This window comes from Jaculus jaculus, chromosome 5, assembly GCF_020740685.1.
Source record: "Jaculus jaculus isolate mJacJac1 chromosome 5, mJacJac1.mat.Y.cur, whole genome shotgun sequence".
NCBI classification, from domain to species: Eukaryota; Metazoa; Chordata; class Mammalia; order Rodentia; family Dipodidae; genus Jaculus; species Jaculus jaculus.
This window is the reverse complement of record NC_059106.1, coordinates 41,197,495-41,217,464: the sequence shown is the minus strand read 5'-3', so window position 1 is coordinate 41,217,464 and position 19,970 is coordinate 41,197,495. Positions and strand designations below refer to the sequence as shown.

Genomic DNA, 19,970 nt, shown 5'->3' with positions numbered 1-19,970 from the left:
AGTGTTCTTTCCACTGTCCTTTCAAATAAAGAAAATGCTGCTTAAGTCCGCCTGTGGGAGGCTGCATGTTTGTTTACCTAGTTAGGGTGGTTGGTGACTAGTCTACAACGACCCTCCACCCCCAGTTAACTTCTAACAGCTGATGGATTTTGTATTCTTTTATACATACTTATTGCTTTTTGTTGCATCTTACAGACTTGCCTTTCACTTTCAGGTTCACAGTTGTCCCTCAGTAGCCGCGTTGGTAGAGGGGTGTGTGACCAGGGTGCTTGGCTGAGGTGAGCCTCTCAGTGCAGGGCATGACTGCCAAGGGAGGTGGAGCTGTGAAGAAGGCCATGATCATCGAGGTCAGGCACTGGAGAGTGGACATAGCAGGGTGGGAGCCCTTTAAGGACATCTGAGCTTGACGCTCACTTTGAAAGAGGAGACTTCTGGCCTGGCACATCCAAGCCATGAATTTAACAAGACTTCACCAGATACCCCCAAGGAACAAAGCACCCAGAGGGACACTGAGGAGTGGAAAACTTAGTCCTTGTCTTTTGGAGGGACATAGTCTGGCACAGCAAGGATACAAGGTCCTCATCATCCTTAATGATTAGAGTGATCATCTGCTGTCAGTTTTCAAGTTGTTGAAGGGATGAGGCGTTAAAGACACCTGTGTGTTGGAGCTGGCGTGATGGCTCGGTGTTTGAGGGCGCTTGCTTGTAAAAGCCTGCTGCCCAGGCTCAAGTCTCTGGTACCAACGTGAAACGAGATGCAGAGTGTCACATGCATCTGGAGCCCCTTTGCAGTGGCTAGAGACACTGGTGCTCCTGTTCTTTCTTTCCTTCTCTCCTCACTCTTTCTCTCTCTCCCCTTGCAAGTAAATAAATAATTAGTAAAAAAACAAAACAAAACGGTGTGGGTTGTGACTTCAGGCCTGGGATGGATTTGACCTCTATCCCTTAATGCCTGAGTGACCTGAAGTCCATTGCTTAACCTTCCTATGTCCCTGTTCTCTTGTGGGCTCTAAGTATTAAGTAAATGAGTGCAGTCAACATCTGTAAGTCAATGGAAGCTCAGTATATTAAGTGGGACATAGGTTCAGGAGGCTGATGGCCTGGATTCCAATCCCAGCTTTGCCTCTTGCAGATTGTTTGTGACTTAGGTCACTCATCAACCTCACCGGACCCTGATATCTGTGTAAGGTGGAGATAGTACAGGGCCTGTTTAGAGTTATTATGAAGATTGATACCTTTGTCCTATTTCCTCATGTATTAATGTGAGATCCAGAACTTTGGGCTATTAGGCCAATGGGTCATTGTCCCTTTTCCTGTGACCCATCCCAAATATATATGGTTAACTCTCAAGCACTTATTCCAGGGAAAGGGGGCTTTGGTGAAGGTCCATAGCCTTGGATTTTCATTTCATTTATTTATTTGCTAGCAGAGAAAGAGAACATAGAGATAATGGGGGTGCCAGGCTCTCTAGTTGCTGCAGACAGACTCCAGATGCATGTGCCACTTTGTGCATCTGCTTTGCGTGGGTACTGAGGAATAGAACCTGGGTTATTAGGACTTGCAGGCAAGTGCATTAATGGCTGAGCCATGTCTCCAACCCTGTTTATTGTTTTTAAAAATTTTTATGAGAAAGGGTCTTATGTAGCCCAGCCAAGTCTCAAATTACCTATGTGGCTAAGGATGACTTTTAACTTCTGATCTTTTTGCCCCTAGTTCTCAGATGTTGGGCTTCCAGTAGTGTGCAGCCCACACTCAGTTATCCCCCCCGCACCCCAACTCACTCTGTAGTCTCAGGATGGCCTTGAACACATGGTAATCCTCCACTTCCTGAGTGCTGGGATTAAAGGTACGCTACCAAGCCTGACTCAGGTTTTTATTTTTTGGTTTTTTGAGGTAGGGTCTCACTCTAGCCCAGGTGACCTGGAATTTGTTATGGAGTCTCATGGTGGCCTCGAACTCACAGTGATCCTCCTCCTACCTCTGCATCCCAAGTGCTGGGATTAAAGGCGTGTGCCACCACGCCTGGCTCCTGACTCAGTTTTTTTTGTTTTTTGAAACAGTTTCACTTTGTAGCCTAGGTTGGCCTTGAACTCAGCATCCTGTTTTTTGTTGTTTGTGCTGTTTTGTTTTTATGTTTTTTGAAGTAGCGTCTCACTCCAGCCCATGGCTGACCTAGAATTCATTATGTAGTCTCAAGCTGTCCTCAAACTTACGGTGATCTTCCTATCTTTGCTTCCTGAGTGCTGGGATTAAAGGTGTATACCACCATACCTGGCTTGTTCTTTTTTTCTCTGAGGTAGGGCCTCTCTCTGGACCAGGCTGACCTGAATTCACTGTGTAGTCTCAGGGTGGCCTCACACTTACAACAATCCTCCTATCTCTGTCTTCGGAGTGCTGGGATTAAAGGTGTGTGCCACCACATCCAGCTTCTTTTTTTTTTTTTTTTAATATTTTATTTATTTATTTGACAGAGAGAGAGAGAGAGGAAGAGGCACATAGAGAATGGGAGCACCAGGGCTGCCAGCCCCTACAAATGAATTCCAAATGCATGTGCCACTTTGTATTTGGCTTACGTGGGAACTGGGGAATCGAACCTGGGTCCTTAGGCTTCATAGTCAAGCGCCTTAATTGCTAAGCCATCTCTTCAGTCCCTTGTTTTGTTTTTTTGAGGTAAGGTCTCACTCTAGCCCAGACTGGCCTGGAATTCACTATGTAGCCCAGGGTGGCCTTGAACTCTCAGCAGTCCTCTTACCTCTGCCTCCCAAGTGGTGGGATTAAAGGTGTGTGCCATCACATCCAGCTTAAAATTTTATTTTATTTTTCACTTGTTTTTTTTTTTTAATATTTATTATAGGGGAGATGGACAAAGGGAGAGTGGGCGTGCCAGGACCTCTAGCCACTGCAAATAAACTCCAGACATATGCGCCATTATGCATCTTTGCTCACGTGGGTTCTGGGGAGTTAAACCTGGGTCCTTAGGCTTCTCAGGCAAGCACCTTATCCTCTAACATCTGTCCAGCCCTAAGCATCCTCTTGCTTCAGCCTCCTGAATAGTGGTGCTTGTATGACTTTAGAACCTATTTGTGGGTTGGTGTGTGAGGGCTGTTGGGTCTCTGTTTGCCTTTCTGTCAAATGCAGATCTACTGGGCAACTTCCTATAAGTGGGATGCTTTGTACCCTAGGACCGTGAATACATATAGCATTGCCTGGAGTCTGGTTGATGTGCCAATAAAGATTAGTTGAGTAGGTGTGGATTTTTTTTTTTTTTTTTCACGGTAGGGTCTCACTCTAGCCCAGGCTGACCTGGAATTCACTATGTAGTCTCAGGGTGGCCTTGAACTCATGGTAATCCTCCTATCTCTGCCTCCAAGTGCTGGGACTAAAGGTGTGCACCACCACACCCGGCTTGATATGAATTTTTTTCCCCATTTGGAGATCTGTCTTTGGCTTTCCAGTGGAATTAATGAAAACATAGGATCTGATTTGTAGAAATCACACTCAGCTAGTATTCTGAAGTGTTCCATACAATGCAGTATGGGCTCCCTTCCTGGACGATTGTGCAGATCCTGGTGAGGATGTGCTCTGTAACCCAGCAAGCCTGTGGTCTAGCAGGCCTGAATCCACCCACTGTCCTGTCTTGCCCTGCTAACTGTGCCAGGAAGCCTGGTATTACCCAGGGCTTGGCCAGCTTCCAGGCTCATTCAGGCCAGAAGGAACCTTCTGAGATGAGATACCCACCTGCCCTGTGGGTGGGGCTTCTCCAGGTGTTGTCTCATCAGGTCTCACTCCACAGGTGTAGGTACTGCCTTTCACTCCCAGAGGCTTTCTGGGGCAGGTCAGTTACCTGGTTTTTATCCTGAACTACCTAAATAGCTGGAGATGAAGATTTCTGTACGCAAGTGCCATTTCAACAGTCAGCAAAATGCAGATTTTATCTCCCTCTCCCTCTTTCTCAGTTTCTCTCTCTGCCCGCCTATCTATCTATCTATCTATCTATCTATCTATCTATCTATCTATCTGTCTGTCTGTCTGTCTGTCTGATCTAATCTATCTATCTACCTACCTACCTACCTACCTACCTACCTACCTACCATCTAATCTATCTACCTGAGAGAGAGAATGGACATGCCAGGGCCTCCGGCCACTGCGTACAAACTCCTGACACATGTACTACCTTGTGCATCTGGCTTACATGGGTACTGGGTAGTTAAACCTGGGTTGTTAGGCTTTGCAGGCAAGTGACTTAACCACTAGGCCATCTCTCCAGCCCAAAATGCAGATTTTAATTCATTTATGAATAGTTCCTTGAGAACTAGGCAGCTGGCATTAGTCCTGTAGTCTCTTCCATTTCTGAGGCTGAGACAGGAAGATTGAGACCAAGTTCAGTCTGTGCTACCTAGTGAGGTTCTGGCAAGAGACCCTGCTTGCAAGCAAGCAAGCAGACTAGTAAACAAATGGTCCCACCAAGTGAGGTGGTATATACCTGGGAGGTGGAGGCAGGAGGTCATGAGTTTGAGGTCAGATGGACTACATAGTGAGATCCTGTCTTCCTAATTTCTTTTGAAAAAGGAAGGTCTCTTGATAATTAATTATAAATGATGATATTAAAGAATTACTAGTTTTAGCTGGGTGTGGTTCTGCATGCCTTTAGTCCCAGCACTTAGGAGACTGAGGTAGGAGCATCTCTGAGTTTGAGACCAGCTTGGGCTATAATGAGACCCTGCTGTGACAAAACAAAATCAAAAAAGAATCACTAGTGTGTTTTTTTTTTTTCTTCTGTTTTTCTCTGCCCTGGAAACTGAACTCAGGCCTTCATGCATGCTAGGCAAACACATCTCCAGCCTATAGTTGTTATTTATGTTTTTTAAAGACAAGAACTTGCTCTTCCAGGCTGGCCTTGGACTCAAAGTCCTTCCTGCTTCTGTCTCCAAAGTGCTGGGATCACAAGTGCATATTACCACTCCTGTCTAGGTTTGTTTTTTTAGAAACATATACTTCATTAATTTGCAAGCAGAGAGAGGGGGGGAGGGGAGGAGAGAGGGAGAGGGAGAGAGAGAAGAGAGATACAGAAAAAATGGGGCCGGGCGTGGTGGCGCATGCCTTTAATCCCAGCACTCGGGAGGAAGAGGTAGGAGGATCGCCATGAGTTCAAGGCCACCCTGAGACTTCATAGTTAATTCCAGGTCAGCCTGGACCAGAGTGAGACCCTACCTCGAAAAACCAAAAAAAAAAAAAAAAAAAAAAAAAACCCAGAAAAAATGGGTACACCAGAGCCTCTAGCTGCTGCAAACTCCAGATGCATGTGTCTTTTATGCATCTGGCTTTACATGGGTACTGGAAAGTCGAACTTAGGTCATTAGGCTTTGTAGGAAAGCGTCTTAACATGGTGATCCTCCTACCTCTCCTTCCCAGGTGATGGGAATAAAGGTGTCTGCCACCACACCCGGCTAGTTGTTATATTTATTTATTTATTTATTTATTTTTGTTTTTTTTTTTGAGACAGAGCCTCCCTCTAGCTCAGGCTGACCTGGAATTCACTATGTAGTCTCCGGGTGGGCTCAAACTCAGGGGATCCTCTTACCTCTGCCTCCCAAGTGCTGTAATTAAAGGTATGTGACACCACATCTGGTTTAGGTGCTAATATTTTAAAAAACCTTTTTATTGACAACTTTGATAATTATAGATAATAAACCATGATAATTCCTTCCCCTCTCCCATTTTTCCCTTCAAATTCATTCTCTATCATATCCCCTCCCCCTCTCAATCAGTCTCTTTTGTTTTGATGTCATCATCTTTCCTTCCTATTATGATGGTCTTGTGTAGGTAGTGTCAGGCACTGCAACGTCATGGATCTCCAGGCCATTTTGTGTCTAGAGGAGCACGTTGTAAGGAGTCCTACCCTTCCTTTGGCTCTTACATTCTTTCTGCCACCTCTTCCACAATGGACCCTGAGCCTTGGAAAGTGTGGTAGGATGTTTCAGTACTGAACGCTCCTGGGTCACTTCTCAGCACTATGGTGCCTTTTGAGTCATCCCAGAGGTCACCACCATCTTAAAAGAGAAGCTTCTCTACCCAAAAGTGAGAGCAGCATTAATATATGTGTATGAACATTAAGAGAAGTGCTTGTAGGGCAGTTTGGTGAGTATAATATATGCATTTAGCTAGACACCAGCAGGTGTTATACGCCCAGGGTTCATGACCTCCCCTGTCATAGGTTTTTGACTAGGTTTTCAGCACCAGGCACATACTACCTTCTTTGTAGCGGATCTCAACTCCAATTAGAGAGCAGTTGATTTCCCCCGTAACAGACATGCCACTATTGTACCCATTGGGTCATTTGGTCTAACTGGCCAAACTTAAGGCTTGCAGTATCCACTGTTGCTTATTTCCACTGATGACTTCTCTCTCCCATAGAGCTGTGCGCAGCCTAGCTTTTTCCAGCTTCCTGTCAGCTGGTCTACAGGGAGAGTTGTTATTTTTATATTTATTTATTTGTTTACTTTGTTTTTTGAAGGTAGGGTCTCACTCTAGCTCAGGCAAACCTGGAATTCACTGTGTAGTCTCAGACTGGCCTTGAACTCACTGTGATCCTCCTACCTCTGCCTCCCGAGTGCTGGGATTAAAGGCGTGCGCCACCACGCCAGGCTTTTTTTAAAATGTTTATTAGCATTTTCCACCTCGTCTATTTTGATGTCCTCACTTTTTTTTTTTTTAATCAAAGTGGGGTCGCGCCCTAGCCTAGGCTGTCTTAGGCTGGCCTCAGACTCACAGCCACTCTCCTACCTCTGCCTCCTGAGTGCTGGGATTAAAGGGGTGTGCCACCACACCTGGCTTTGTACCTATCTTAATGTTCAGTTCATTGGTAGTTTTTCTTCTTTTTAACTCAGACTGGCCTAAAACTTGCATTATAACTGAGGGTAACCTTGAATTCCTGATCTTCTTGTCCTTACCTCCCAAGTGCTGGGATTACAGGTATGTGGAGGTCATGGAATTTTGACAAACATGTGTTCCTGTGTAATGACCATCTAATTGTGACAGACTATTTCCATTTCCCAAAGTCCTTCTGCCCGCGGGCAGTCATTTTGCTCCCTCACTGCTGGTTCCTGGCAGATGTCTGCCATCTTAAAAGAGAAGCTTCTCTACCCAAAAGTGAGAACAGCATTAATATATGTGTGTGAACATTAAGAGAAGTGCAGATGTCTGCTTTCTCTGTATTGCTCTGCCTGTTGGACTGTTTCCTAGGGAAGAGCCACACTCAACTCTGTGTCCATGAGCTTCACTCTATTAATCTCGATCGCTGGGGTGCACACTAAGTGTCCTTCCTGGGTGTGGCCCGGTATCTTCCATTTCCTGGACTTTGCAGCTGGTTTATCTCTTCAGTCTGTGGACATTTGGGCTGCTGTTAGCTGTCAGTGTCTGTGAATGAGGTTCACACATGCAGGTTTCACATGTAGGCTCTAACTGAGGGTGCGTGACAATAACTTGATATTTAATGATTTTTGCTAGAAAATTTGTATTATACATTTTAGGTTGGTCTGTGTGTGTGTGTGTATGTGTATGTATTTTCTATCTATCCACATAAGAAGAGCCTCCCTGTGTTGCCCAGGCTGGCCTCAAAGTCTTGGGCTCAAGTGATTTCTCCAGTCTGTGGTTTTACAGATGAGTGCCTCTGTGCCCAGTCTATGATAGTGGTGGTTTAAAAAAAATTGGGGGAGGGAGGGCGCTGGAGAGATGGCTCAGCAGTTAAGGCACTTGCCTGCAAAGCTTAATGACTTGGGTTCGATTCCCAAGTACATACGTAACCCAGATATACAGTGTCTCACTCATCTGGAGTTCATTTGTAGCAGCTGAAGGCCCCTGACATGCCCATTTTCTCTCTCTGATTGCAAATGGTGTGGGGTACATTCGTGTATGTACCTTTGAGGTGCCCCATATGTGGCAGGGTGCCCTCGCTTTTGGTGGAAATTCTGTTGTCCTGCTCTTTCACTCTTCCATCTGGTCTTGTTTTGAACTGGAGTCTGTTTACTGATTCTGGAGCTGGCAGGGCTCTGCAACCCCGTAGGACTGGAGTAGCTGGTGCCCATGGCCATGCCTAGCTGTGGCACGTGGCATCTGGAGATTTGATTTCAGGCGGTCTCAGGCCCCCATCTCTCTAGCCCTATGATGGTTTTGTAAACGAGCCGTTATTTTGTAGAGAGAATGCTGAAGTATTTACGGATGCCATGCTGCAGTGTCTGGGATTTGCTGCGGGGCGGGGGTGGGTTCCAGAGCTGAGTGTTTCACTTTAGGAGCTAGAGGACAGGGACCTGGGGACTTGTGCTCCCACTTCTTTCCCTCTAGTAAGGTTTTGATACTTTCCACAATAAAGAGTACAAAGAAAGTTGCTGTGTCCCCGCTGCTAGTTGGTGGAGGTCCTGGAATGTGTGGTTTCCCCTGCTGTCCTCTGGCACTCCCCCGCCCGGCTCAGCAAGGACCTCTGTGTCTGTGCTTCTTACTTAGCAGCCTTTTGGCCTTGCTTACACCCGCATGCTGAGACCCTTCTGGCCCAGGTGAGACCTGCGCCTCAATTTGGCAGAAGCTAAGCAGGGTTGAGCTGTGTCAAGTGTTAAGTTCCGGTTCAGGAGATGGGACCTTGGAGGTGATTCCCCAAGCCCACAGACAGGTGGTGCCCTAGTCCCTGCCACCCCCTTCCATTCATTCAGAGAGGTGTGATTTCAGACTTAGTCATGAATTCCTTTCGTGGCTGGGCTCCGGCATCTTTCCTGCTCATGGGTCAGCTTGCCTGCTCAGAGGCGCTGGAAGGTGAAGGAGTGCAGCGGAGGATTCCCTTTGGGAGGCCCCACCGCTAAGCTGGATGTTGGCTTGTGGACGCAGCAGCTAAGCCTCTTGCTGGGAGGGAAGGCCGGCAGTTCGCCCACTCATCACACGATGAAGCTGCTCGTCCGGGCTCTCCGCCTCTGTGGGGTCGGGAGGCGGCCAGTCTCCCCGAGTCCGGCGGTAGTGGTGGCAAGCCAGAAGTGTGTGGGGTCCAGGGAGAGATGCTGGGCTTCCATCCGGGCTATTGGAACCAGGACCGATGTCCCACAGTCCCGACTTTGTATGATCGTCATGGGAAGGTAGGATGACTTTCAATTTTCTGTGCCCTCAGGGTGCCCCTCCCCTCTAGCCTGCTTCAGGGACTTGGAGCTGTGGAGCGTGGAGGTTCTGCTGGGAATCCTTGAGAAATGAATAGTGGGGGCTGGGCACTGGGTGAGTTGCTGGTTTTGTCTGGAGGCTGTGGTCCTCAGTTGAGGCCTGGCTTGCTCTTCTGTGGGCCAGTGGTAGCTGGGCTCCATCCAGCCTGTAGGAAGCTGTGCCCATCAGGTGTTGGAGATCACGGCATTCTGAGAGCCCACAGGTGCATGGGCACACTCTTCCAAGCTTGGGTGCCCGTGGCTGGGCGGCATGTCTGCTCTGCGGCAGGTCCTGCTTTGTGTCTGGTCACGGGGCTGGTGAGTTGGAATTTAGGCCAGAAGATTGGTGCAGGACTGGAGGGCGGTGCTGTTGGAGACAGACCAATCCTTCCTTACAGTACAGCGTGCTGCTTGAGGATGACTTGTGATTTGTTTCCCCCCTAAGCTCTATAGCCCCCTTCTATGCCAGCTTTATTGAGGTGTAATTCACATGCCAGACATTTAATCCATCAAAGTGCACACCTTGGTGGTGGTTACTTTTACTGTGTTAGTAATATTTATGTCATATTTGCAAGAAATGATGAATGTCTTTTGTTCTATTGAAAAAACAATTTTTTGGGGAGGGGGGTTCAAAGTAGGATCTCGCTCCATCCCTGGCTGACCTGGTATTCACTGTTCTCAGGTGGGCCTTGAACTCATGGCGATCCTTCTGCCTCCCAAGTGCTGAGATTAAAGGCATTCACCACCACTTTTGTTCTTCTAGCCCTGAGCTCCTTTAAAGGATTGGAATCTCCTGAGTGATAAGACTTCCTTTGCATGATAATGACATGACTGGTGTCTGGGGGTCTCCTAAGCTTCTTCGTGGGGACTGGCCTGAAAGACTGCAGGATTGGAAGATTTGAACTTTCAGCTCCACCCCCTGTTACTTACCTCTGGGGCTATTTGACTCTGTGTGTGTGTGTGTGTGTGTGTGTGTGTGTGTGTGTGTATGCATGCGTGCACCCCGCTGTAAAATGCTCCCCAGATCTGGGATTATAAGTACATCATCCTGTGCTTTTTTTTTTTTTTTTTTTTTGAGGTAGGGTCTCACTCTAGCCCTGGCTGACCTGGAATTCACTGTGTAGTCTCAAGGTGGCCTTGCACCCATAATGATCCTCCTACCTCTGCCTCCCAAGTGTTGGGATTAAAGGCATCTGCCGGGCTGGAGAGATGGTTTAGCGGTTAAGCGCTTGCCTGTGAAGCCTAAGGACCCCGGTTAGAGGCTTGATTCTCCAGGTCCCACGTTAGCCAGATGCACAAGGGGCACACGCGTCTGTATTTCGTTTGCAGTGGCTGGAGGCCCTGGTGCGCCCATTCTCTCTCTCTCTCTCTCTATCTGCCTCTTTCTCTCTCTATCACTCTCAAATAAATAAATAAAAAATGAACAAAAAAATTAAAAAAAAAAGGCATCTGCCATCACACCTGGCTTTGAAATATTTTTTTATTTATTTGAGACAGAGAGATAGAAAGAGTGGCATGCCAGGCCTCTAGTCACTGCAAACCAACTCCAGACATACGTGCCACCTTGTGCATCTGGCTTACATGGATCCTGGGAAATTGAACCTGGCTCTTTTGGCTTTGCAGGCAAGTGCCTTAACTGCTAAGCCATCCCTCCAGCCCTACATTAATAATCTTGAGACAGGTCTGTGCAGCACTAGCTGGCTTGGAATTCACTTTGCAGACCATGTTGACCTTGAACTCTATAGACCAGGCTGGCTTCAAACTCATGGACCATCCTCTTTCCTCTGTTTCCTGAGTGCTGGGATTGCAGGCATGTGCCACTTTGCCTCACTTACTGTACCCTCAGCCCCTCCATAACACCAAGAAATGTCTGTTATTTGCCATTTATTTATTCATGGTAAGGTTTCATTCTAGCCAAGAACTTACTGACCTAGAATTTACTGTAGCCCAGGCTGGCCTTGGAACTCATAGTTTTCTTTTACCTGAGCCTCCTGAGTGCGGGCACTAAAGACATGTATCACCATGTCCAGCCCATTTATTTATTTATAATGATTTATTGATTGGTTGGTTGACATGGCCTCATGTAGCCCCAGCTGGACTTACTGCTATATTGTGGAGAATGACTTTAAACTCTCCTGATCCTCCTGCCTCCACCTTTTTTGAATTGGGGTTTGATACTGTTTTAAGAGTTCTCTATTGTTGGGATACTAATTCCTCATCTGATCCATGCTTGACAGGTATTTTCCTTTCTTTGAGGGCCTGTCTTTATTTTCTGTTCATACCATCTGTTGATCCATTGAACTCCAATTTACCTCCTTTTATTTTTGTCTGGGCCTTTGATGTTGTTCAAGAAACCATGACCAAGTAGTTACCTGGCAGGGGAGATACAATGACCAAGAAATCATGATTAAGTGTTTACCTGATGGGGGTTATGATCAAGAAACCATGACCAGGCCTGGAGAGATGACTTAGTGGTCAAGGTGCTTGCCTGAAGGGACCCATGTTAGCTTTCTAGATCCCACGTTAGCCAGATGCACAAGCGAGGCAAGTGCAAGGTTGTACATGACCACTACGTGGCACAACTGTCTGGAGTTCAATTCAGTGTCTGAGGCCCTGGCACCACACCAATTCTCTGTCTCTCTTTAAAAAAGAAAGAAAGAAAGAAACCATGACCAAATCCAGTGACATTGAGGCTTTTGCTTGATGTTTTCTTCTAGATGTACATAGTTTTGGGTATTACATTTAGATAGGAGATCCATTTTGACTTAATTTTTTAATATTTTGTTAGTTAAAGGTCCATTTTTATTTTTTGCAAGTAAATATACTTGTTTCCAGCAGTATCTGCTTAAAAGACTGTCTTTCTGGGCTGGAGAGATGACTCAGCAGTTAAAATACTTACCTGCAAAGCATAAGGACCCGAGTTTAATTCCCTGGTACCCACGTAAAGTCAGATGCACAAAGTGGCGCATGCACCTGGAGTTTGCACTGGCTAGAGACCCTGGTGTGCTCATTTTCTCTCTTTCTGTCTCTGTCTTTCTCTGCTTGCAAATAAATAAAATATTTTTTTTTAAAGACTTGCCTTTGGGCTAGAGAGATGGGTTAAGACACTTGCCTACAAACCAAGGGACCCAAGTTCAATTCCCCAGGACCCACAGAAGCTAGATGCACAAAGTGCGTGTGTCTGGAGCTTGTTTGTAGCAGCTGGAGCTGGCGGGCCCATTCTCTCTATATATCTCAAATAAATAAATAAAAAATAGTTTTTAAAATAAGTAAAAAAGACTGTCTTTCTCTTAAGTAGTCTCAGTACATTTCCTGTAAGTCTTTTGACTCTGAGATTACCGGTATATACTACCATGCCTAGTTTATGTGCCGGAGGATCAAATCCATGGCCTTGTTAATGCTAGACAAGCACTCTAATGATTGAGCTATACTCCCTCTCCCACTTCTTTCCCTTATTTACGTATTTATCTGGTACAAGCAGAAATAGAGATAGGGGGAGAGAGAGAGAATAGGGATGGACAACAGGCTCACTAGGGCCTCCCAGCACTACAAACTCAAGATGCATGCCCCACCTCGGTACTCAACTGCAGAGCCATCTTCCCAGCACCAGTCACCCTCTCTGTTTTCTGACTGTGTTTTGCTTTATAGTTTAGGCTGGCCTCAACTATGTGCTCCTCCCACCAAGGCTTCTGAGTGCTGGGACTGCAGGTTTGTATCTTTTTCTTAAAGTTTATTTATTTATTTACTTTATTTATTTGAGAGATAGAGAAATAGAAGCAGAGTCTCAGGGTGGCCTCAAACTCACAGTAATCCTTCTACCTCTGCCTCCTGAGTCCTGGGATTAGAGGCATGTGTCATTTTTTTTAAAAAAAAAAAAACTTTATTTATTTATTAGAGAGGGAGGGAGAAAGAATGGGCATGCCAGGGCTTCCAGCCACTGCAAATGAACTCCAGACGCATGTGCCACCTTGTGCATCTGGCTTACGTGGGTCCTGGGGAATAGAACTGAGGAGGTCCTTTGGCTTTGCAGGCAAACACCTTAACCGCTAAGCCATCTCTCCAGCCCTTGGCCTCATGTTTTTGTTTTTTTTTTTTTTTTTCTTGAGGTAGGGTCTCACTCTAGCTCAGGCTGACCTGGATTTCACTATGTAGTCTCAGGGTGGCTTCGAACTCATGGTGATTCTTCTACCTCTGCCTCCCAAGTACTGAGATTAAAGGAGCACGCCACCATGCCTGACAGCCTCATGTTTTTGATCTTGCTTCAGTGGTCCTGCAGTTGGGGCATCAGAGACTGAGGGAAATCATAGTTTAAATTTGAATTGGTGAATTAGCTTTCAGAGCTGGACTTGACTGTTCAGGAGAAAGAATTATATTTGCAAAACATATTTTCCACCCTCTTGATGTGTGTAGGAGTGTCTTTAGCTCATACTGGAGCCTGTGCCCTGGCCAGCTGCAGCTAGGCTGTGACGTGTGGCATCTCTGTGCTCTTTTCCTTCCATAGCTCTCTGTTTTGGGAAATACAGAATTGTTTTTGTCCTACAGATGGTGAAACTGAGGGCAAGTGTGGCTAGCCTAAGGTCAGTGAAAGGGCTGAAAGTTGTCTTCCTAGAACTGAGCTTAGTATCTCACTGCCAGCCTTGATCCAGGACAGTTGCTGGGTAAGGGGGCAGGCAGAGGAGATAGCACTGACCTCCCAGATGGAGTGGGCAGGGGGTTTGGCTGCTGAGGCAATAGCCTGCCATCAATGGATGCTCTCTAGTTCTGGCTTCTAAACGGGTGGGATTGAAAGTGGAAGGTATGGTGTGGTCTCCCAGCTCAGCAGCAGACTGAGTGTCCCTGAGCTTATAGGAAAGTGCGTCCCTTCCACCATGAGGGTCCTGATCCCCCCAGGTGTGCAAGAAGAGCCTACAGCACCTGTCCCCCACCGCCCATCCCAAGAGCTGTCTGTCCCAAATAGCACAGTGTGCATACCTTGCTCTGACCCAAGGGTAGTGGGTGGGGCCAAGGGAAGGGGCAGGACCCTCCGTCCCAGTCTTACCCTATGTACTTGGGCCCCAGCTGGGAGACTTTTGGTAACAGAATTGTCCGTGTTTGCTGCTACTGCTTCTGCTGCTGTTGTCAAACTGACCTTGAACTTTAGGGTCCAGAGATCCTCATAAGCCTACCTTGTAGCTGGCACTATACGACGCATTGCCACTCGTGCCTTGGGATTCTAGCCCCTAATCGTGCTGACAGGATGTTCTATTCTCTCCTGGGCAGCTGTGTGCTGTGCTGGCACAAATATCTTTTTCCCCCCTTTTTCTTCCATTTATTTTTTAAAAATCATTTAAAAAATAATTTTAAAGTTTATTTTTATTTATTTATTTGACAGAGAAAGAGGGAGGGAGGGGGACAGAGTGAATGGGAGCACCAGGGCCTTCAGCCACTGCAAACGAACTCCAGATGTGTGCACCCCCCCTTGTGCATCTGGCTAACGTGGGTCCTGGGGAATCGAACCTGGATCCTTTGGCTTTGCAGGCAAGTGCCTTAACCACTTAGTCATCCTTCCAGCCCCATTTATTGTTGAATATTATAAAGTACCAGAGCATATAAGGGTAGAAACAACAAAACTATCAACAATTCCACAATCCAAGAGTAACAAATATTGTTTGTCAACCTAAGTTAAGAAAACAATTAAGCCAAGTTTGGTGGCGCATGCCTTTGATCCCAGCACTCAGGAGGCAGAGGTAGGAGGATTGCCGTGAGTTTGAGGCCAGTCTGAGAATACAAAGTGAATTGCAGGTCAGCCTTGGCTAGAGTGAAACCCTACTTTGAAAGACGAACAAACAAACAAAAAATAGATTTTTCAAAAAAAAAAAAAGATTTTTCCAAAGAAATCTATTTCTTTAGTGATCATGGAGTATTACAGGTCAAACTGTGTGCATATTCAAAAAAGTTGAAGCAAGGGGAAGGTTTAAGGGCAAAATGAGGTAGATTCAGATGTTGTGAAACCATAACCCTTGGCCACAGTAATGAATATAAGGTGGTGTCTATTCAGGACTAGATAGTTGCTGAGCAGATATCCTTGGAGAAATACTTTGAGGCAGAGTCTCATGTAGCCCAGGTTGGTCTTGAACTCCCTGTGCAGCTGAGGATGACCTTGAACATCTAATCCTCCTGCCTCCTCCACCTCCTGAGTGCTGGAATTTCAGTAGCATCACCACGACCAGTTTAATGCGATGCTGAGGGTCCTCAGGGTTTCGTATATGCTTGGCCAGTACTCTGCCAAGTGAGCTACATCGCCAGCCCTCGCATAAATAATTTTTTCAATGTATTTTGTGCAAACCTGAGGGTCTGCAGAATTTTCTGTGCTAGTTACCGTCAGGCAGCCATGTGTGTGATCCCTTCTTTTATAAACTCTTGGTTTTAATTACTTCAAATTATTTATTTATTTATTTATTTGAGAGAGACAGAGACAGAGAGAATGGGCACACCAGGGCCTCCAGCTGTTGTAAATGAACTCCAGATGCATATGCTACCTTGTGCATCTGGCTTACATGGGTCCTGGGGAATTGAACCTGATTCCTTTCTTTGCAGGCAAGCGCCTTAACCACCAAGCAATCCCTCCAGCCTTTTTTTTTTTTTTTTGACATGAGACCTCATTTTGATCCTGATAGCCTTTGTATTCCTTTCACCATTTGAAAGATGTTTAAAGATGAGTTTAACTAAACCCGAGGTGCACACAGCTCAAGTGTCAGGTGGAAGACAGCTGGTGGCCTTGCTCACGTAAACGCTGGCCTAGTTTATTGTTTACTTCTCTGCTTTTGTGTTGTTCTGTCCTCTCAGCTGTAGCTTGCATTGACACTGAGCTTTTACAACTAAATTGCTTTTGATGCTTGATGTGTCAGGAATCCTGATCTGTGTGGGTGATTTTCTGTGCCTTACTGATAGCAGGCCCCACCCTGACTGGCTCTTATAAAAGCCAGGCGTGTGGCTCCTAAAGCAGCAGAATTTTCCCAGTCGATCTGTGACATCTGAGCTGCATCAGTACTTTAGTTGAGCCATATCCATCTACAGTTCATTATTATTTATTTATTTTGCAGTGCCAGAGTTCCAACAGAGAAGCTTGCTTATTTTAGTCAAGCTCTGTATCCATTCCTTCTTATCATTAAAAAAAAAAATTGTTGTTTTCAAGGTAGGGTCCGGCTCTAGCCCAGGCTGACCTGGGACTCACTCTGGAGGCCCAGGCTGGCCTCGAGCTCACAGCTGGGATTAAAGGCATGCATCACCACCTCTGGCTGCTCTGACGTTTTGGATACGAGTTGTTTATTAGATCTGTTTTATTATTTTCTTCTGGCCTGTGGCTATCTCTCTGTTCTCTTACAGTGTTTTCACAGTAGTTTTAATGTGAGAAGTGCAGGCACCTTTGCCACAGGACCAACCGGGATGGAGCAGGGCCATGGGCAGGTGCAGGTGCGCCACCAAGTCTGGCCTCGGTTTCTTTCTCGGAGCTCATGCTGCCTCCTGGGTTGGAGGCGTCTGTGGCAGTGTAGGCATGTCAGCCTCAAGGGACTGTTAGTTCTGCCATTCCCTCCCATGGCCACATGAAGACACTAAGACCCCTGGGTCCTGTGATGCTGTAGGGCTTGCATGGATATGTGGCAGGGCCCCGCTAGAACCCAGGCCTCCACTTCTGGTCCCGTTTGCTCTTGTCATTTCCACCTCACCTCTCATGGAGGCCCCAGTTTGTAGAGTCAACTTCTCCACAGGCTACCACACCCATGTCTTCCTGGACACTCAGAGTGAAGCTGAGGTGGCCTCATACTCTGGAAGTTCTCTGAAGAACTTCAAGGCCTGCTGTGTTGCCCACTCAGGGCATCCCGACCAGTCCCCATGGGATTATGTCCCCTTCCCCCGTCTCCCTCTGTAGCCCAGGCTGGCCTGGAAATCTCTTTGTAGAACAGGCTGGCCTTGAACTTGCAGAGCTCCTCTGTCTTTGCCTCCAGAGTGCTGGCATTACAGATGAACACCGCCATACCCAGCTCTTGACCACTGCCAAAGTGATGCCAAGCTGCCGGGCTCTCAGGGGTGCCTTCTCTGGAGCTCCTGGGACCTTTGGGCCACCCCTCTTGCATCTTGTCTGAGCCATGGATGAATGAACTTGAAGCTTTTGGCTGGAGGCCTCAGAACACCCTGTTTCCGGCTTAGGGTCCAGATCTCAGCCCTGTGACTTCATTGCATTTGCAGAAATGGGCTGAATTCCAGGAAACAAGCCCAGGGTCAATGCCTTAAGCAGAAACCCAAAGTTCCTAGGAACAGTGGGGGTGGAGTGGGAAGGGATATTTGTTTAACTGCTTTATGGAGATATAATTTGTATAACTGCCCCTATTTAAAGTGTATACTTTGATCACCTTTGACCTACATATATATGCCTGAGAGGCCATTGCTACAGTCAAGATAAGGAACAGACCATCACCTTTGGGACTCCTTCCTATTTATTTCCCTCCTCCCTCCTGTCTCCCACTACCAAGCATGTGCTAATTTACTTTCTTTCCTATGATTTACAATTTTTAGAATTTTATAAAAATGGAATCACATACTAGGTGTGGCGGCATGCACCTGTAATTCCAGGTATGGTCACACATTGAAGGCCAGCCCAGAATACAGTAAGGACCTGTCTGAAAAAATTAGGGCTGAGCCAGGTGTGGTGGCGCACACCTTTAATCCCAGCACTTGGGAGGCAGAAGGTAGGACAATTGCTGTGAGTTCAAGGCCACCCTGAGACTATATAGTGAATTCCAGATCAGCCTGGGCTACAACAAGATCCTACTTCGAAAACAAAAAATGAGGGCTGGCTGGGCGTGGTGGTGCACGCCTTTAATCCCAGCACTCGGGAGGCAGAGGTAGCAGGATCACGTGAGTTCAAGGCCACCCTGAGACTACAGAGTTAATTCCAGGTCAGCCTGGACCAGAGTGAGACCCTACCTCGAAAAACCAAAAGAAAAAAAAAAAAAGGGCTGGAGGTGCGGCTTGGGAGTAGAGTACTTCCACACATATAAGGTGATTGGTTCAGTCTCCAGCACTGAAAAGAAAAAAATAGTATTTCCTTTTGTCTGGCTTCTTTGACTTGTATGATTGTTTTGTTATTATCATCTGTGTCGTTGTACATATCAATAATTTGCCCCTTGTCATTGCTGAATGTGCTCCCTGTTAGGTAGACATGTTTATCTTAAACTAAGACCGAGTGACACAGTTGTTTTTTAACTATTTATTGACAACTTTCATTACTATAGAAAATGTACCATGACCATAATCCCTTCTCACAATCCTCCCAACTCCCTTCCACTTCTTCTTTCCAACTAGTCTCTTCTATTTTGATGCCATCATTTTTTTCCTCTCCTATTCTGAAGGTGTGACAGTTATTTGTTGCAGGTTATCATCTAGTCTTAGTTGGCCTCTTTTCAGCAAAAATGTCCTTACTGTATTTGGTGATAATCTCTTTATCTGGTATTAATGCAACTACTTCAGCCTTCTCAGGCTTATTTCTGTACGTGCTTGGAACCAGTGAACACGTTCAGCTCTCGCGATAGGAGTCAGAACAGTGACATGGGCTGCATCTGGAGAGCATCTCAGCTATGTCAGGTTCTGCAAGGACAGGGCAACAGGTTCCAGCTCAGCAGCAGCGGAGGGTCCAAGAAGACACAGAGCAACAGACTTGCTTTTCAGGCTTGAGTTTTCTCTGCTGACTCCTCTTAACTCTTTTTCCTTGGTTAGCTAGCTTGTCTTTCTCAGCAGGCCTGAGTTCATCTGGCTTTATGTAACCTTCCAGCCTGGCCCCCTGTGTGCTTAACTCTCAAAGTCTGGTCATTAATTAGGTTGGTGGTGTTCACATCATGATCCTTCATCGAATATTTTTTCTCCTTTTTTCTTTTCTTTTTTGTTTCATTGGCTAATATTTTTGGGGATTCAGATTCAGAGCTTAGCCCACTGTCTCTACTGGGTGGAAAATACTGGGGAAACTGGCCACATTTGTAAGGAGCAGATGACCATGTAAAGACTAATGTGTCTTTCTTCCAGTTCCAGTTTTCTTTTAAGTGCACTTTCTGCTTTGTTCTCGCTAGTGCAGAATCTTCTTTTTTCTTTTTTATTTTTTTAGAGTCTTCTTTTTTAAATTTTCACTTATTTATTTGGTTTTTCACGGTATGGTTTCACTGCGGCTCAGGCTGACCTGGAATTAACTATGTAGTCTCAGGGTGGCCTCAAATTCACGGTGATCCTCCTACCTCTGCCTCCCCAGTGGTGCGAATAAGGCATGTTCCACCATTCCTGGCCTCACTTTTTTTTTTTTTTCTGAGGTAGGGTCTCACTCTAGCTCAGGCTGACCTGGAATTCACTATGTAATCTCAGGGTGCTTGAACTCATGGTAATCCTCCTACCTCTGCCTCCTGAGTGCTGGGATTAAAGGCGTGTGCCATCACACGCAGCCTTACTTTTTTATTTATGTATATAAATTATTTTTACATAGGTTGTAGTCTTCTCCCTTGCCCCTTCCCCATTTCCCTGATGTCCTCCTCAGTAGGAGGTGCAGCATCTTGGGCTGAAGGATATGGCTTCAGTTTCTGAGTAAACAGCCATTTGTAGCAGGTAGAATTAGGCATAGCAGAACAGCTCACATCATCATGGCCAGGAAGCAGGAAGCACGAAGCACAGGCTCTTTGAGAGATGCTGTTTATTTGCTAACATGCAGAACAATGGGTTTCATTATGACATTTTCATGCACATTTCATACACACAATCTACTTTGTTCATATTCACAGAC

The 19,970-nt window shown here is 46.2% G+C and overlaps 1 protein-coding gene across 2 annotated transcripts in view; it reads left to right on the top strand.

The window, feature by feature from the left end:
• The window catches only part of Acot7 (acyl-CoA thioesterase 7), a 108,396-nt gene that overhangs the window by 1,669 nt on the left and 86,757 nt on the right, over positions 1–19,970 (top strand). The window contains exon 1 of one of the 2 annotated variants that reach the window (XM_004657694.3): positions 8,876–9,115. The exons of the other annotated variant lie outside the window; for it this stretch is intronic. Coding sequence (XP_004657751.2) covers positions 8,928–9,115 — 188 coding nt within the window. The 5' untranslated portion in view covers positions 8,876–8,927. Of the gene's footprint in view, positions 1–8,875; positions 9,116–19,970 lie in introns of those variants that run through there. 2 annotated transcript variants of the gene reach the window in all.